The sequence below is a fragment of the Phycodurus eques genome, chromosome 10 (genome assembly GCF_024500275.1).
Source record: "Phycodurus eques isolate BA_2022a chromosome 10, UOR_Pequ_1.1, whole genome shotgun sequence".
Lineage (NCBI taxonomy): Eukaryota > Metazoa > Chordata > Actinopteri > Syngnathiformes > Syngnathidae > Phycodurus > Phycodurus eques.
This window is the reverse complement of record NC_084534.1, coordinates 17,484,844-17,504,488: the sequence shown is the minus strand read 5'-3', so window position 1 is coordinate 17,504,488 and position 19,645 is coordinate 17,484,844. Positions and strand designations below refer to the sequence as shown.

Here is a 19,645-nt window from a genome sequence, read left to right as displayed (position 1 = left end):
GCAGGAAACACTCGAACAGTCAACACACACGAACGACTGGAGAGCTCCCGTTAAAGTTTAACTACGCGAATGCTGACGATATAAAGCTAAGGTAAAAAAAAATAATTAAAAAAAAAAAAAAACAGACAAGTATCTGTCAAATAATTGATTAGGGTGTTATAGTGTTAAATAATGTATTAGGGTGTTATTGTAACAATTGATACGACGGTGCTGTTAGTCACTTGCTAACGTTAGCCGAGGGAAACACTTAAAAACAAACAAAGCTAAACTATAGCGGCTAGTTAGCTTAGCCTTCGAAGTTTAAGGGGTTTGATTCACTTATACGCCAGCTAAGGTTATGTTTCAGTGGTATAAACAAATACATCAACTATTATTTCGTCGTGTTTTGACAGGCAACTTCCTGTTTTAACAGCAGCTTCCCGAATTCCGATTCGCCCGCAACCATGTCAGGGGGTGGTAAGTCACCAATTTCTCATATTCACCAAGTTAGCAATAACCTGGCAATATTTTCATTTGTATTTTAAATTCGGCGTCAAAATTATCTTAGTCCATCTTTTGTCCATGTTTGCTTCTGCCTGAATCGTCATGATGTCACATAACTCCCATACACAATCATCCATTCATCCATCTATTTTCTATACTCCATCCATCTATGAGTTTTTAAATAAAACCTATCCTAGTTAGGGTCGTGGGTGAGTTGGAGCCTATCCCAGCTGATTTCGGGCAAGAAGCGGGGTCTACCCTGGAATGGTCGCCAGCCCATCACAGGGCACACATACAGACAAACTACCATTCACATGATCATTTTATCCTAAATGAACCTATAGTGGATGTTTTCGGAATGTGAGAGGAAGCTGAAGTGCCAGCAGAAAACCCACATAAACCAAGGAAGAACATGCCAACTCCACAAAGGAAAGCCAGAGCCTGTATTCAAATCCCTATCCTCAGAACTGTGAGGCGGATGTGCTAACTACTACTAAAATTATGATTGTTTCATATTCAGTTCACACAAGATGAAGTGTACAAGCAAGGTGATCAATGAATTGACTTTACAGAATAAAACAATGCGCAGTTTGTCATTGTTATAGAGGTGTATTAATTTTACAATATATTTATTACTGTACTGTGTGTCAAATGTCACTGCATGTAGTTTATTATTAGGGGAAAAAAACGATCCACATGATATTCTAGGGCTATATCTTGTTTTGGATCTCATTATATCTGTTATCTGCTAGTGTACCTACTGTATCATGTGTTGGCCAGGGAGTGTCCACTGGGAGAGAAATAACAGAGTTTTTTTCTTCTGGTTGGGGGTGACTGGCTTCTGGAAACATATTTTATTTTAAATCCCATGAGCTTTGCTCTCAAGGAGTGATATGCAGTAGTGATACGCTATGCCAATCGTAAGCTTCTGTCTCCAAACCGCAGAGTAACACAAGCAAAGAGGAAATAACTAATCATTACAGAACACCCAGGGCAACGTGAAAGACGTTTGTTACCAGGTAAGGTAACCTTGATTAGTTTGGTGGTGTCACTGGTGTGGTTTAACAGAGTGCAGCTGCATTTTAGATGTTGGTTCTGGAGGGTCAGCTCTCTTAAAAAGTGGGCCATCTTTTTGAAAAGGCTGGAGACTACCAAGCATGTTTTTGCATCTCAGTATCCATCCATTTTCTGTACCGCTTGTTGTTATCTGGGTCACGGGGGAGCTGGAGCGTATCCCAGCTGACTTTGGGCAAAAGGCATTACACCATGGACTGGTCGCCATTCGATCACAAGGCACATCTTGAGACAGACGACCATTCACACTCACATTCACATCTACGCTATCACTGAGTGGGAACTGGAATTGGTCCCACGCTGTGTTACAAAATACCTTAACTGTGAGGCATATGTGCTAATCACTTAGTACACCATGCTGCCCATATTTAAAACTAGTTTAATTTGAATTTGCATCCACCTAAACAAATATTTGTAGACTAGCAGGGAGAAAACTGTTAATTTATCATACAAGAGTTTCACTTCTAGCTGCATAAATCAGTTCTCATCACTAGGTGGTGATGTTGCCTGTTGTTCATGCTTCTTTCTGAGACTACAAAAGAGGACGCTCTAAAATACTGTAAACAGTTTTCATATTTTATAAATCGTTTTCATTTGCATGATTATGTATGGTTTATCATAATTTATGTCTAGTCTGGTACAAAAAATACATGCATTAAAGAGATTCATAAGATGCATTTTGTCATGCAGCAGACAGGTTTTGTTACTCTGGATCTGAGTATGGTAACCTACCTGAGCCCTTTCTGAATCAAAAATAATTAAAATCTCATCAAGGAAGGGCGTGATACACAGTATGTGAAGCAAGCCAAGACATTTGTTTAAAATAAATGCCAAGTTTAACCATTTTTTTAAAATGACACAAGCTATTTCACAGGCATTTACTTCTGTAAGGGCAGATTATTATTTTGAAAAGACAAAAGAATTGGCATTAACATTCGTGCTGCTTAATATGTGTAGCTGTTTGTCTGATTCTTGCTATATAATAATAAACAATGTAACAAAACAATAATGAGAGCAACCAATGATGTGCACATATTTGCCACGTTGAATTATTGACCTTGCTCAACATTGCTTGTCACTGTTAATAATAGTTGACAGCAGGCGGTCTGAGTAGAGTGTTTAGGGTACAGTATGTGTCTTCTTTCTGAACTTTCCAGAAGATGGTTTGGGAGCATTTGAGTACCTTCACTCACTATTTGATTTTTTTTGGTCTGCCTTTTTGCAGTCTGGCTGTGTATCTGTGCTATTTTTAGACCAGTGGGAAAAAAACTTTTGTCCTTCGCTCACTTTCCTGCTCAGCCCATTTTGTGATGTGCTGCTGTAATGCTCGCATCCATAGTGTCTTCTTGCATCTGGATCCCCTTACATTTGCTGTTTGAAGTTTATTCTCTGGTTGCGAGGGCAACCAAGGAGCATGGCCCTCAGCAATAGCTGGGTAGTCCTTGCTTTTAGCTCACCACTGTGCAGCGTCGCTCTTGACCTGTGGCTGGTTGGGAGGAGGAGAATCCAACTGCGCAGAGGAGTTTGTCACAACCTTGCGTGGGTCCTGCTTCCTCGCTGCCCCAATGTGAAACAGAGCTCAAGCGTCGGTGCCGCGCCTCCTCTCTCCCTCTTCTGGCCACTGCGCAGCCCTAACTGGCTTCGCTCCACTACCCGCATGAGCGCAGGAAGCAAGATGTCAGCATCCTCCTCCACCAGCGACAGCTCAGGGAAGCCCAAATACCCGCTCCCCAAGCGGGGGAGCCTGCAGAGCATCACCAGCCCTGGTGAGTGACGGTGAGATGGGGATCCTTTAGAAACAGTGAGAAAAGCTAAATGATTGACACAACTGTTTAGAGAGGTAGGAGACTGTCAGTGTGAATAGCCATGGACTTCACCTTTTAAAAAGTTTTGTATAAGCTGCCAGATTGTACCAATGAGTGAACATTAATTTATTTGTTAAATGAGTTGTGCAAAATGTTTTACTCATGTTGAAGATTGGAAATTTGACAGACATTTATGACAGTCGATATTCTGATCTGCTTGCTCTGCTGTTGTAGTTTATCATTTGGGCAGGGCGAAGCTACATCATTATCTCTGTTTGCACTTGTCAGTTTATCTGCCATTTCGTCACCGTGACGGCCTTCTTTGTGTGCGATACTTTGGCAATATAACAGGTATGATAGGTAATGTTAAATAATAATCATCACATTTCATTATTCCATTTCCAGTTTCTTGCCTAAAATACTAATATAACCTTTATTTCTAGATGAATAGTACTTTATATCACAGTGACCTAGTGGTTAGCATGTCTGCTTCACAGTTTAGAGGTTTGAGGTTCAAATCACGGCTCCAGCCTTCCTGTGTGGACTTCGTGTGTTCTCCCTGTCCTTGCATTGGTTTTGGCCGAGCACTCCAATAAACGCATCGGTCTATCTGTAATATGTGCGCTGGGATGGACTGGTGATCAGTCCCAGGTGTACCCTGCCTCTCACCTAAAGTTACTGGACTTAGGCTCCAGGACTTTTATAGTGTTACCTCCAAATGCAAAAATCCCAGACATTATACAATTTGAAAAGTGACCAAAAGCGCAAACACCAAGAAAATAAAAAATAAAATGGGCCTCAAAATTCACAAAAAAAACTTGTAGTCAGACACCTGACCATACCTTATGAGAGCTCAGTTCAACAAGCTTCATAGCATTAACTTTACTTTGTGTGTATTTTACTTTTTCTTTGGATTTTTAAGACCCTTAGAGTAAAAGGACCAGCTTCCGCAAAGGCAAACTGCTGTACATCTTGATTTGTTATGGTAGAGTTAAAGTTGTTTTTTTCTATTGTTGTTACAATACATTAGTAGTTAGCTTTTTTACTCTTGTGTAACAGTTAGTTAAAAGTTGAGATGGTTTTGTGGTTAAATTAATTTTGCATTGGAATGTAATTTAAGATATTGCCTGAACAGTTAATAAAGGTTTTAGAGTAGTTTGATTACATTTCCTTTATTTCTTGCAGGATTTTTCTTTCTACCTTTTAGGTTCTTTGGTTTGGTTTTTCAATGCATCCATGGCAACAATACAATATTTTGACTGCATGTCTTAGGTGTCAAATACAAGGTACTGCACATGCTTAGATTATTAGTTAGTGTGATGTAATCATTATAGATCAAACGGGGGCTTGACTGCCTGCTGGAACTACAACAGCAATTCATCTTTGAAGCAATTACACGTTATTATTGATTTAATTATGCAACCACGGTACAACACTAGTGTGTTTTGGCCAAGTGTAAATGTTGTGTGGGGTGCTGCAGTAGATACTAAACCATATTTGCTGAGGAAGCCCATCTTTGCTGCAGTAATAAATAACTTAGAGGTCTCGCCAGCCATTTTCATGCTCTCAATTAGTCGCCCGGCTGAACCGTCTGAATGCCTGGTCCGTTATAAGAGCCACATGTGGACCCCAAAAAAGGTCCTTGTAAGTCTTAGTGTACTTTTGATGTCAAATTGTCGACCATAGATACATCTGCTGCATTGTCTCTTCAGCAGCTCGTGTTTGAGCTGTTACCAGTATAAAAATAAACTAAACTCTACAGCATTGATCCTTGGAGCAATCTCAATAGGCTTAGGCAATGAATTCCTATCTCGGATGCCGCACTGCTTTTGAAATGGTTCTCTCATGCAAGTGATGATGGAAATGTGGATGTCAGTTTCTACATCTGCAGGAGGCTCCCTCCGACCGGACCTCCTCGGCATCACATGAAGCAGAATATGTAATGTTGCACTGTAGCTTTGCAGCCTGGGTTACATGTCGTGATATATAGATGCTATTAAAGCATTTGACAGAGAGGTGGAGTGAATTTCAATCTTCTACTTGAATTACTGCTTTGCATGCCATTGTGATCTTAAGAGGTCCCTCCCTTGTTCCACACAAACCCTTTTACACTGACTGGCTGCAATATTAGGTACACCTGGCCAGTGTAGTGACAACCCAAACAAGAGCCGTATCAAAAACGTAGCGTTTTGCTAACATAAATACAATAGCACACTGTCCTTGTTTGACTGAAATCCTGTGGGTGGCGACAATGTGCTTCAAAGTGGGTGTCCACTGCCTCGTACAGCCACAGCAGCTCCATCTATTGGATATGGTGGGATCACTGCAACACTTGACTCCTGCAGCCTGAAATCAAGAAAATAACTCCGGTGTCAATATCCACATTAAAATGGGTTCTTCTTGGACCTTTACAAAGTTCTGTGGAAATCATGATGTCGTTTTTGCATAGTCCTACTACCTAACTTAACAGGCTTAACTTAAATAAAATACCCTCTTTGTGAAGTAAAAATATTTGGTACAGCTTTTAATCACTTTAAGCAGTTTTGAGCTGCTAAAGCAGTTTTATTGTGGCCGTAGGTGACATATTTGCTTTAAGCTTTGCCATGTTACCTCTGATGACTTCTTTACAACCAATGTGAGTCACGTGCTGTCACTCTACAGACCTGCACTGGTTTTCGTAACGCAATAACGAAGAGAACCTCTCTGACAAGACAATATGACTTCCTTTGGAATATTGAGTTCTGAAATTTAAATGTTAACGCTGGGTTAGTTCAATAGGCTGTAGTTCTAGTGGACTCACATGTTATTATTTTTTAATCACAAAGCATAATACTTACCGTTTCAGTGTAATTTCATAGATATGGTGAAACCTTTAGACTTGTCTGTTTTTGGGAAAAAAAAATATTTTGTGTTGTGTGGTTTTGCGATGCAATGACATCAAAGACCTCTTTGAAAGACGTTTCCAGTAAAAGGTATTTTTATTTTGTTATTTTTGTCCCCATATTAGTATCTCCAGGCAATGTTGTGAGTAAAAGTGATGATAAGGTAGATGTTAGAATACTCTCTCTATGCACATATTGTGAAAGCGGCACTGACAAGAAGCATGAGATGTTTGAAATTGTTTCCTTGGTAATATGTGAACCTCAAGGCTCTATTTTCGAGACGAGCACAAGTCCAGCGTTGTGCTTGGCGTAACTGTGCGAAATGCGGGTTAGACTGGGTGTTTGCAATTCTGTAGACGAGAGCAGCCGGTGTATTTAAAAAAGGGTCTGTTTGCTCCTCGTGGGCGTGAACACGCCCAACTTTATTCACCGCCAGTCAAAGCGACTTCTTTTATTCATTCTCTTTAAGTGAGGCGCAATGACGGTCTCGCATGAGCGATCCGTGCGGTGACTGGAGCACTGTCACTTGGCAGGTGTGACAAAAGACAACGTGATTAAGCGGGTGACAACATCTAAATATGTCAGTGGAGCTGACTTCAATCCTGTCCAATAGAAACAGGTTCTTTCATTTCCTTTAAAAGTGGTGCAAATAGTCTTGCATGGTGACCTCTCTATATGTGGAAGAGGACTCAGCGAACCGTGCGTGTTAAATACTGAATGAGCTGGTGAAAAACCACTGGCGACTTAAATGAGTTTGGGGACCTCATTGATCTATATCCCCTCCGGCAGTCGTTTGTTTCACACACGTCCGAGGAACTCGCGTGACTGTCTGCCTGCATGTACACTAATCAAATACACCAAAATCACGTTAGATCCCCTGCACCAAAACGTAGATGTGGAATGGGAAGGCGTTAGTTTAGACGGCTTTCTGACACCAAAATCTCACTCTGCCAAGCGCATCTCCAAGGGCACACCCTCACTGCGCCGACACCGCCCAGCTTAGTTCAGACGGCTCTGCCAAAATCAAGATGTGCCACTTTTTCCTGATGAAGCGCATCTGTGCCCTCAGTCACCAAATTGTCACATGCGCCAGGCGGATGTCAAGGGACTCACCCTCGTAGCATCAGTAGGCCCAGCTTGGCGCAGACCGGTCGGACACATTGGCAAACATTCCAGCGAGCCTTGAGTTTACACGAAAATCAAGATGCGCCAGCATTTTCGCTCTAGCACACGTTGCGTAGTCTACAAAAACAGTCTTCAAAAACAGAGCCTTGCGTGTGCAGCTATGCTGCCGGTGTCAATTTGTGTGTGTAATATAGTTTGTATTTGTGTTTCACATGCTGTGGAGAAAATAAAGTGTCTAGGGAATCCATCTGTTTGGATCCAAAGAGTTGGATACAAATTGCACAGATATGAGGAGTCACAGTGTGTTATTTTGCTGTGAATTCACGTGGGAATTTTTGTGCAGTGTTCCAGATTAGCTCCCTGCTGCAATGCTTGTTTTTGCTCCTTGTTCTGGGAGACAACGGTGCTCAGCTATTCCCATATGCCACTGATTAGCTCTCTGGGAAAACAAAGTCTTGATCTGTGTTTCTCAATCTTTATTGAGCCAATGCACACATTTTAGAAAATCTCATAGCACACCACTACATAAAAATGTCACAACAAAAGTACACAAAAGCACACGAGGCTAGTCAAATATTTGCAGTGCTCCACCTGTCTACTATTGACTGTACGCTATTTTCCATGTCTTTTAAACCCTCATATCACTATTTGAATTTTGTTTTTGCATACAGAGACTTCATTTTGACGCACAGAGACTTCATTTGCAACATTTGTGCTCTCATCTTATTAAAAGACATGCTTTGTTGTGTTGAAAATAATTGAAATCATCATGACAAATCAGTTGAATGATTTGTGTGTGTACATCTGAGTCAACACTGTGTTGGTACTAATTATGGTTGGGACTGTTTATTTTAGTTAATATTGTGCAAACCTCTGATGGTATCCTGACCCCACATATTGAAAAAGGAGCTTGTGTATAGATGTAGTAGAGCACTGGGTAGTAATGCTGCGCTTAGGCCTTGCTTGTGCTAGTCAGGTAACTCCCCCAACACCATACCGTATCACCATAACACCATATCACAGTAAGGGAAAATTAACATGCAGAATAGAGAAGGAGGGGGAGCACACATGACCACTCATCTATTAATCTTCTATCACCGCTTATCCTCACAAGGGTTGTGGGTGTGCTGGAGCCTATCCCACCTTACATAAAAATGTCACAAAAAAGTATATATACTGATATAATAAATATCTCATCTCGATTTACCCACAAATGTACTTACTCAGTGTGAAATCTAGGTCTATTTAGTTGAACACAAACTAAGCTGATATACTCCCGGGAAGCCATGACTTATTCTGTTGTATGCATGGCAACAGGCGGATATACAGGTTAATTCTGACTTCGGGCAAGAGGCCGGATACACCGTGGACTGGTTGCCAGCCATTCACAGGGCACATTTGACAAACAACCATTCACGCTCACCTTCACATCTAAGGACAATTTAGAGTCTTAAATTAAGATAACATGCATATTTTTGGAATGTGGAAGGAAAGCGTAGTACCCGGAAAGGAACCCACGCAAGCACACTGGAAGGCCGGACCCTACATTTAAACCCCCGACATTTGCATGTACCCATAATCTTGTAACCATGCAACTGTATGTGCTCACCCACACTAATAGTAATGTCTGATGACATTACAGATTAACAACAACATTTCAAAGGAACAGTTAATAATTAATAACTGTAAATACAGTATTTCAGGTAAGTGACAAATTAAATCAAATATGAGGAAAATCAAGAATATAACAGAAGATAAACTAAATAAAATAATAATTTTGTAGTAATTTTTCTCAAAAAATAGCATAGCATACTTAATAAATTTACCTCAATGTTAGAAATCAAATATGAGCTATGCAATCATGAGGCGGCTGTTAACACGAGGAGAAAGGAGGCAGGGGAGGAGAGTGGGAGTGGCCACAGGGCGAAGGCCTGCTCCATTTTAAAGCACAATGGCGCCTGAGGTGGTTCGTCCTAGTCCCTCCCCCCACCTTTTTTTGCCACGTGGTATGTTCCAGCCCAGTATTTAAATCCGGTCGCTTCAAGACTGTGCTGTTTATGCGCTGCAAACCGGTGAAATCGAGGAAGCAGCTGAAAGGCACACGGAGAGGAAGCGAGAGAGTGAGAGAGGCTCAGGGAGGAAAGAGGGGGGAACCAGATCAACACCACACTGACAGCACAACAGCAGAAGCCAAAAGGAAAAAGAGGGGACATTGTGCAATCCTGGTGCTAGAGCAGTTTACGTTCTAGGAAGGAGAATATCCTGTCGCTCCTCTCCTTTTTTCTCGCTCTCTTATCTATTTGCTGTCATTCTCTCTTTTGCACCGGGCCAGCGGGGGAGGGTACATCGACTGTCCCAGGCCTCGTTAAATGTCCCACCATCCCGCAGGAGCTCAGACCAGGCCACTACGACAGTAACTGTGAGAGCAGAACAAGACAGGACAGAGGAGGTACAGTAACTTGCACTCATTCATGATGACTGTTGTGTTGACATGAATACTGTTCTACAAGTTTCAGCTCCTTCTTTATGGTAGACACCGAAGGTTCTTATCACTCATGGAATGTTACACAAGCCCCCGATGAGGTGTTGGGAAACTCTTGCTTGTGTGTAATCTGCTGACAGCCTCTTTTCCTTATGGGGAAGGACATATGGAAGAGGTGGCTGCGTCATGCATTTGCTAGGCTGCTCCGTTGCTATGATGCTGATCTTAGCAAAGCTTGATGGGCTCAAGTTTATTGCAGTGGGTAGACATTCAGGGCATCTGCTATGGTGCTGTAGTTTCTCCCCAGTGGTTTAATCACTGCAGAGCATAATGAGCACACATGGTGCAAGTGTGTGCAGTCAGCCAGTTCCCTACTATCCCAATGTTGACATCACTGTCATTAGAGAGAAGACAACACATTAGTGTTTTGATGGGCAGTGCTTTTTATGTGAGCAGCTAGTCATATGATTTTGTGTTGGTATTCTGTGAAGGCATATGACAGACCGTGATATGTGGTCTACTGTTTCCTTGTAGAGGCTGTCACGTTAGCTGTGACTATGCTTCCTGCCAAACCCCTCTGATAGTGAACAGAATGATGTCCTCACTACTAGCAAATCCAGTTTGTAAACAAGAGTTTCAGCAGGCAAACATCATCCATTTGTTCGCATGCAAAATAATGTTTGAGACAAGGACCCAAAGTGGAGGTTTATTCTCGTCTTTGGTTGCTAAGGAGCGTCTGTGTCTTTCCTTGGCCTCTAAGGGGAAGAAAGTAAAATCTCTAAAGGGAACAAATAGAATCATAGAATATACTTTAAACTGAAACTAAATTAAACTGTGCATACGCATACTCAACAATGCAGAGTCAACTGTTTCTTTCGTTCTAAGACTTTTCTTCTTCAGGGGCACAACAGTACCAGCTCGAAGTCTGTTGCAGTGCAGTTCTGCTACCATAATAATAAACAAATTGTTAAAGGAAAAATGATCTGACATTGTCACTTAGCATTAAACCTCTATTTTGGCATATACATGTTTTTCAGAACAATATGTCAGCTGTGACCTTTGCTTAAGGGTCAGCGTTATGTATGTACTGAGTAATAAACAAGTATGGAAAATTTCAGAAAATCCTTTCTCTTGCTTATTTCTTAAAGAAAAAAAATTAATGGACTCACACATTTCCCCCTGAATCTTCACCAAAATGTAACTTTAAATTCTGGAGTTAGGTTCTTCCCTGGCCCATGCCCCATCCCACCACATGGCCATGAAAAGTCATCAAGGTACTTTACATAATAATTGTTGGCATCGATCATTATGATGTGTTACTGTACATATTTTAAATGAAATAGAACAGGCCAAGTGACAGCGCAAGGGTGTGTCCGTAATTACATGGTTTTCACCTAAGATGTGTGACAATGCATGTGCGAAAGGAACATAGGGTTTAGGGTTAGGTTAGGGTTAGTCACACACACTTGTTCTTGTCTTTGTCTTGGTCTAAGTGGTTGCATGGATCATAAAATGCTGCAAGGCTCGTGTTTCCTAGCCTGACTCCGTCTGCCTCTGTGTACTCTCGGGTAAAAGGCTGTAGGCGACACATGGATGAGATCCACGCTGACGCGACACTGCGAGTGAGGCCTGACGGTCTGCACAGTGACACTTACCTCGGTTGTTCTTCTTGACATGGGCATTGAGTAAAATGTCACACCTTTGATAAGCGTTGATTGAATCAGTAGCCATAAGCCAATCACAACTTGAGTGGAAAAAATTAGATAAGACTTTTCCCCTATGCAGTGGCATCTAAATTGTTTTAATTCTGTGTATATAATTTACTTTTTCATCGTAATAAGTGGCCTAAACCGTATGTATGATGGCATATTTTGGCTTAACAATGTGTGACTAATGGGATTTGTCTGTTTGCTTTTCTGTTCCCCAAATACGGCAATTTGGGATATGCTGAGGTCAGACACCAGTCAAGTTTTGGACACCCTTTCTCATACTAGTGAATGACAAACTGTAGTGTAAGCTAATGTTAAGAGTTAAACCAGTTTATACCACAAAAAACTTTGTGTTTGACTATAAAATGTGGGTTTCCAACATTTATGTGATCGTTGCCTAAGTAAACAAAACGCCGCTGCTAAAACTGGTTGACAGCTTGAGCGTTACAAGGGTTATATTGGGACAGAGCAGCTCCCCAACCCACGTTAGGGTGGAGGAGCTGGAGCATTTTTTCAAAAATACACCCTAACAAACAAACAACAAAATTTTTGAGGTGAGGAGCTTCCTCAACTCCTAGCAACACATTTACACAAAGACCAAAGAAATGTCTGTCAGAACTTCGCCATGGTTGTAGCAAGAGGAGGGAATGAAAACAAGTCATTCGGACTACTCTGTTGAGTTGCACAAACTGAACAGTGCCAAGGACATCCCACATTGTTTTGTTTACAGACCAGGCAATGTCTTTGTCAATACAGAACATCAAGCATTGAAAAACATCCATCTCTAGGTTTAGATTTGAAAACCAGTCATCCATGACTACAAAAACAAGTTTTCTTGTTTGGAGGGCGCCTGTTGCTGGGATGGACGTGTCCCCCCTGGTACAGTCACATGACGGAGAGAAATAGTGTCAGGGTTGCTGGATCAAGAGTCATCTGTGGGATTACTGGATGCTAAACTGAGGAGGACTCTGTGTGTGATGACATGTTTTACGGTGTCACTGTCCTCGACTCATCACTTCAGTCACCGGTTATAGTGAGTGAACGCATCACTTTCATAGGCTCCATAACAATTTCATATCTGAAGACAGAGTTCATATCTGGGGACAAACCTTCATGGAAACTTTGAACCAAGAAGACAAATTGTATGGCCTTCACTAGTTTTCTTCCATTGTGTTTGCATTTGTCTGGAGTGGACTGCCATCTGTTTGCAGCAGCTCTAGATAACGGAAAACCCCTCTGTGTCAACCTCAGGTGCATGTACACCCCAATGCTTGTGAGTTGGGTACATTCTTTTTTAAGTGTGTACCTACTCATGAATGAGTGACATTTAGGACACTTCATATGGATTTCCATGCTTTATTTCAGTGGTTCTTAACCCCTTTAAAGGCCTTGTGCTCTTTATTAATTTGTTCAAAGCTTCATTATGCTCTCCTCCAGGTAATTGCACACTTGACCATAAACAACATTCATACATTGATTGGTGCTTACTTTGTACAGTCAAATTTAAATGGACAATTTTTGGTTATGAAACTGTCACACAAGTAAAATAAAAATGTGTTTATGTTGGTGCTTACTTTGTACAGTCAAATTTAAATGGACAATTTTTGGTTATGAAACTGTCACACAAGTAAAATAAAAATGTGTTTATGTCGTTTTTGGGAAGGACACAAATGATTGTTGCTGCTCGTGTTCTTCAGTTTTGGCCTAACAATGTGTTATGTGCTAGATGGCTGTTGTCCTCATGTAGAGTTCTGTATTTTTTTTGTACTAAATACTACCAATATTCCCAAGTCCAGTATTTTGCACAGTGGCTCAAAATGAGGCTACAATTTTTGCTTGGTAAAAGAACAGTTTACCATCACACACGCTAGAATCTTGGGTCAACCGCAAGTATATTCTTTTCTATTTGCGTCATCTTTTTCTGCTGTGGAGTTTATTGCCCATTGTCTCTGTTTCAGCTGTTTCAACTACAGACTGACATGATTAAAGTGACTAATGTCATTGTTTGTGATTTAGCCATGGTCTGGAACGCCCCCCCCATATGGCCCATGTATATCTACACCCCATTAGCCCTTGCAGTTTTATTCACATTCACTGACCAAAACATTGGATGTGCAACGTGCACATTCTCACATGATCCAACACAAGAGCGCCATCAAAATTCCTGTCTTTACAAAGACGATCATCCTCAATTTTCTGTATAATGACCATAGTTTAACAATCACAAACAGTGTCTTGCACAGGCCTTTGAAAAACACTCCACCCTACCACCTCTACTTTAATCTCATCAGTGACTCGTGTACCTGGTCTGCCGACAGATCTGTGTGGTGTATCTGGGCCCAAACCCCTCAAGTCTCAGCGTTCCCTCCCAGGAACCCCTGTCTCTCTAAAACACTTCCCTGTTGACCTACGAACCTCCATGGAAGAGAAGTACAAAGAGATTGCAGAGGTGAGAATGAACTTCCACTAAGTGTTCATTGACATGGCTTTGTTTGTGCTTAATTTTTTGCGGAAACAATCTTATATTTATCACCTGTTTTTAATGATGCAAATAAAGTCATAGAATTACTAAAGTTGTAATTACGAGAGGACATCACATTGACATGAGAATGACGCTTCATTATCTGAGGATAGTGTCATATTTTTGTGGAAAAGTAACCATTTTACAAAAATAATGAACAAAGTACAAATATTATGAGAATAAAATCACAGCCCCAAGGACGCTGGACAACAATTACAAATGCACAATTTTGAAATAATTAAGTCCGTATGTTTGGATTTTGTTTTTAATTTCTTTAATATTACAACAATTAAGTCAGAGTAATATGAGACCATTCCTCATTTACAAGAAGAAAGTTTTTTATTTGCAAAAATACATTTTTACCTTTTTAAAACATGTTTTACAATATTACTGATTAATATTGTATATGGCAGATATATATATATATCACCAGAGAGAGAGTGGAAACTGATCTTAAACTGTTACATTTTTGAGTGGAAATTTTGAAATCACGTCATGCTCGTAATGTTGTCAATTTCTGCATCAAGATGACACTTGAACTCCTTTGAGCTATACAGATTGTAGACTCTCTGCAACATTGACTTTGCCAATGATAAATTATTTAGCCTTGGCAGAGGTCTTCGTTCTTGTTTGTTTTTGCTCCTGAAATATAACTACCGAGGTTCCCCACTTTTGATGACTGTTTTTGATGCCGACGTCAGGAGCTGTTCACACGCAGCATGGCAGAAAGTGAGATGCGCAGCGCCCCCTATGAGTTCCCGGAGGACAGCCCCATCGAGCAGCTGGAAGAGCGTCGGCACCGTCTCGAGAGGCAGATTAGTCAGGACATTAAGTGAGGAACTTCAAGCATGCGTACAAAAGCAGTATATTGCATTCTCCAATATGGCAGACCAAGTGTTGGCTTTCACTCGTGCTTACTTGCTTGGACACGCGCACACACACACACACACACACACACACAACGAGATAGGCTGGCGCTATCTGCATCTGCAGCACTAATCTGATGATTTCAGTGATCATGTCTCTGAAAATCACCGATGTTAATTAAATGCTAAAATGCTTTAGGAAGTCTGTGTGTGTGTGTGTGTGTGTGTGTGTTCATATATGTGGGTGTGGGCGTAGTGCATATACCATAGTTGACTGTGTGTCGATGTGCTTAACCTCTAATCTGCCCTTGTGCCTCGCCGCTCTCCGCTCCACGCTTCCCTGCACCGCTGCCTTTCACACCAAGGCTTGAGCCCGAGATCTTGCTCCGCGCCAAACAGGACTTCATGAAAATCGACAGTGCCACAGACCTCGAGTGAGTGTGCTCTGCTTCTCTTTGTGATTTGCTCTTCTATTGCAACACATCAGTGATTCCCGACCATGGTGGTTCGGCATATTAGGGTCATGAGAGATGATCAGATGTGTCGCAGGAAATCATCCAATTTAACTTAATTGGTGCAAAAGTTATTATTTATTTACTACAAATAATATAGCTACATCTTAGTTCATCTATGCCAGTAACGTATAGTGACAGGCTGAACGATCGTGTTCTCCCACTAAATAGCAGAAAGTACACTTAATCTGTGTATCCACCAGTTGCCATTCATAAAACAGACGAACATTTGTGAGTAAATACACATCATCATTGCTTCAGAACACAGTGGTGCCTTGAGATGCAAGTTTTAATTCACTGAGTGACCACACTCATATCTCAAATCAGCTTTCCCCATTGAAATGAATGGAAATGCAATTAACCCAGCCTCCCTCCTAAAAAAACATTCATTTTTAACGTTTTTTCGTAAGAAAAATAGCTCTCAACAGTATTGTACTGTATAAAAACACAGTAATAACATTTGCTCTCCACTCAGAAAATGTGAACACAAACCAATTATACCTAACGTATTGTCCGTCCGTTCTTGTTCTTTGTGGGGTGTGTTGGCGGTGACAAAATGTGCCGTGAGCGCTCTTCAGGTGTGCAGTGGGAAATTATCAAATTTTATGTAATTGTTCAAAAAATGTATTTATTTACAAGAAATAATGTGTCTTTATTCATATACTTGTACCAGTGAGGCATAGTGACAGACAGAACAAATAAGTGCTCTTCTATTAGATGGCAGGGAGTACATAAAGTAATTTATGTATCCACGTTTTGTGGCATTTTTGTTTGTTGGTGTGCCGTGAGATTTTTCAATTGTAAAATATGTGCCTTGGCTCCATAAAGGTTGGAAATCACTGGCTTAGTGGCACATTACTGCTACCAACTGATAGTGCCCTTCCACTGCAAGGAAACCAATGTGAATTGATGGTTGCTGGATGTTGTGAAGTGTTCTACCTTCATCTGGCGGTGGGGACGTGAAGTGCACTCATATCTCAAATTTTATTTGTATCTCAAGACATAAAAAATGGTCAAGTGACGGCTCATATCTCGAAAAACTCATAATTCAAGGCACTTGATCTCAAGGCACCACTGTATATACAGTATTTGTGTGGTGGTGTGGCACTAGATTTTTCTAATGCAAAATATGTGCCTTAGCTCAATAAAGGACGGGAGCATTACAATATATAACCTCTCTGATACTTACTATATGAGATATAATATACTGTACTTCTCCTCAGTGTTTTGTTTGGGGTTTCCTCTAGAGCCCTTGGGAGACATGATCAATGTAATGCCATTGACCTCATCTTCCCTCTGCTGTGGACTTGATAGAATGCTCAGTGCTTTGACTGAATGGGTACCCATGTTTATGTGCTTCTAAATAAGAGAACTGAACAATTGAAATTGTCAGACATTTATTGAGCAATGTTCTTATTTTAATGCAGTGGTATAAAACTCCACCGACCTCTGTTAATCCATTTTAAACTGCTCTATGCCTCAATCAAGGTTAATGAAGGAGAAGAGTGTTGATGCTGTTGATAATGGCTTTAAAGAGCGGGAAATGCCAATGGAGAGAGAGTATCAGCGGGTCTCAATATCTGGAGAAGAGAAATGTGGGGTGAGGATGTCTTTGTGGTGATTAAAAAAAAAAATTAAAAAAACAACCAGTAATGCAGTTTGAAGCTTTTTCCAACTACTCCTACTCCTAAATGTTTTTTTTAAATATCAGTATATCTCTTCAGGTGCCATTCACTGACCTGGTCGATGCTGCCAAGTGTGTGGTGAAGGCTTTGTTCATTCGGGAGAGGTACATCAACAGATCCTTGCAGTCCTTTTGCCAGACCACAGCTCACGCCTTGCAGGACCTCGGCTTGAAGCCGCTGGACATGGAGATCTATGACAAATTCCCCGAGACCCCCGTCGATGCTGGTATCACATGTAGGCAAAAACTGTTACTGGGAGGAAATAGTGTTTGGAACGTGATTGTGTTACATGCTGTAGTATTTTGTTGCGCTGCCACATTGTTTTGATATGCTTATGAGATGTCACAGAGTAATTTCTGGCCAAGATTTTGTGCTAGTAAATGGCTAGGCAAACTGCTACTGAATTAGTATTAGACTCCCATGGATCTTGGCATTTCATCCTATGCTGGCAATGTGTGTGCCAGCATGGGAAAGAAAATCTGATAATTCAGAATATAGTCATCTGTAGTCATCATTTGGACTCGTCAGACCACACGAGCCCTTTCCTTTTGTTCCAGAGCCCAGTCTGCTCCTTAGCAAATTTTTCCCATTAGCATCACCAATGTTTTGTCTTTAGGCTACGTCACAGTTTAGTGCTGATTTCAGGTTTAGGCGAGCCCCCATTCTGGTCATTTAAGATTTCTTTTTCAGCAACTCTTAAAGGTAGTCATTGTTCTTTTATGGATCATGTTAAGGGGTTGCTTCAAATGTAACAGTATCCTGTAGGGCAAAAGGAAAATTATCCTGAAATAAACCATATTGTTTTTGCATGATTAGATCATTTAAAGACTCAATAAAGGCATGTTCATGTTTTTTTCCCCCCTAAAGACATTAAATATGTTTGAAGGTAAGTGCTGAAAACGTGTGAAGACTGAGAACAATTTAGTGTCCAACTGAGAAGGTGAAAAATAATTTCTCTTTTTCAGCATCGCAGTTGTCCGGATTTTTGTGCGGGGCTAAAATGGGTGTGCGCTGACATAACCAGGAAACAGCAGGAGTCCCCTCTACCCCACTATATAATGACCAAGCGCCCTTATTCCATGCAGTGGCCATTCGGCGTAATTGCTTGTTCATGATAACTTGGCCCAGTTCTGCCACTAGAGCGTGCAGTTAGCCGTCAAACTATGCCTACAACTCGAAAAAATACATCTTCCATGAAGTGTAATGTGTTTTCCGTTATTTGGGCTACAGTGTCTTGGTGTGCCCCCACGGGCGGCGTATAGTGAGGCAGCGGTGAACCGGATGGCTCCACCAGAAAAGGTGCTAAGAGCCGTACGCCTCACAGTTGCCGTCTGCGACATTGCGCGGTGAAGAAGAGGAGAAAAAAATAATAATCCAGGGGGACTGTGGGGCATCGCACTGCTGTGGCCGCATATGGTGTACCATTCGGCGGCCACAGCAACATGATGCACAGAATGAATTTCATTCTAGGCAAAGGAGGGGAAATTGTCCCGGCACGGCTGCCTGTCATTATGCCGGGCTTCAGAAGCTGCCTCGTCGCCACAGAGCGCCTCTCTGCGACCCGTGAGAGTGTGTGCAATGTTGTACAATGTCGCTGGGATTTCTCCTCTTCTGGCTTAGAAGCTGCGAGAGAAGGCACATATTTGATTGACAGCTGAAAGTTCCAAGGGGACGGGTTTTCAAAACAGTCAGCGTCACCCACTGTTTCTGGAAGCTGAAAGATTGTCTCAATTCTTGACCATTTTCAGGCCTTATCTCGCATACTTTGCGATTTTATTTGTTCAAATTTGGCAGGCTTGTTAGCAAATACTGTGGAGTGTAAAATTTTATTATTATTTTATTATTTTCCTCTCAGTTTACTGGGCATTTAAATTAGATGCTTTGACTTTCCTCTCTGAGCAGGTTCTGTGTTGCTGTATTTAGTGTGACACTATGCATCTTAGATGGTGAAATGTATCTTTTGTTTGTTCGTTTTTTGTTACAGATGCCCCCGTTCCACCCACCCGTTTCTGAGACACACCCTTATGACAATCTGGACCCTAAAAATCTGCCCTCAGATACAGGATATGGTTGCAAGATGATAGATGGAGTAATGCATGTTTACACCAAGAAAAACACCATGGAGAAGTACATCTTGTATATGGGGAAAAGTGTTTCAGTAATGTTTGTGTAATCTTACTTTGACCATCATATCGTTATTTGCAGAAGTACACTATTAGACCTGCCGTATCCTGACCTGAAAGAATATATCGCAGACATGAATGTAATGATGGCCCTCATCATTAACGGCCCCGTGTAAGTATTTATTTATTTTTCAGTTGAGTTTTCAGCTTTAGTTTTTATCCGTGCCTTTTTACCTCTGTCATTGGAATGGATTTATTTGTTTGTACTGTATGTAACTTCTTTCTGTCAAGGGTGTTCCATACTCTGGGCGACAGTCCACATGTTGGTGACTTAATATACATTATATACAAAAAAAATACATTATATCATTAGTGTAA

General features: G+C 41.2%; 1 protein-coding gene across 1 annotated transcript in view; it reads left to right on the top strand.

Annotated features, from left to right (window-relative positions):
- The window catches only part of LOC133408346 (AMP deaminase 2-like), a 31,930-nt gene continuing 12,285 nt past the window's right edge, over positions 1 to 19,645 (top strand). Inside the window, 11 exon segments of the mRNA XM_061687128.1 lie at positions 1 to 91; positions 393 to 456; positions 9,702 to 9,818; positions 13,879 to 14,009; positions 14,783 to 14,913; positions 15,313 to 15,381; positions 16,948 to 17,059; positions 17,184 to 17,370; positions 19,129 to 19,139; positions 19,141 to 19,271; positions 19,350 to 19,439. Of these exon segments, the coding sequence (XP_061543112.1) occupies positions 444 to 456; positions 9,702 to 9,818; positions 13,879 to 14,009; positions 14,783 to 14,913; positions 15,313 to 15,381; positions 16,948 to 17,059; positions 17,184 to 17,370; positions 19,129 to 19,139; positions 19,141 to 19,271; positions 19,350 to 19,439 (992 nt within the window). The 5' untranslated portion in view covers positions 1 to 91; positions 393 to 443.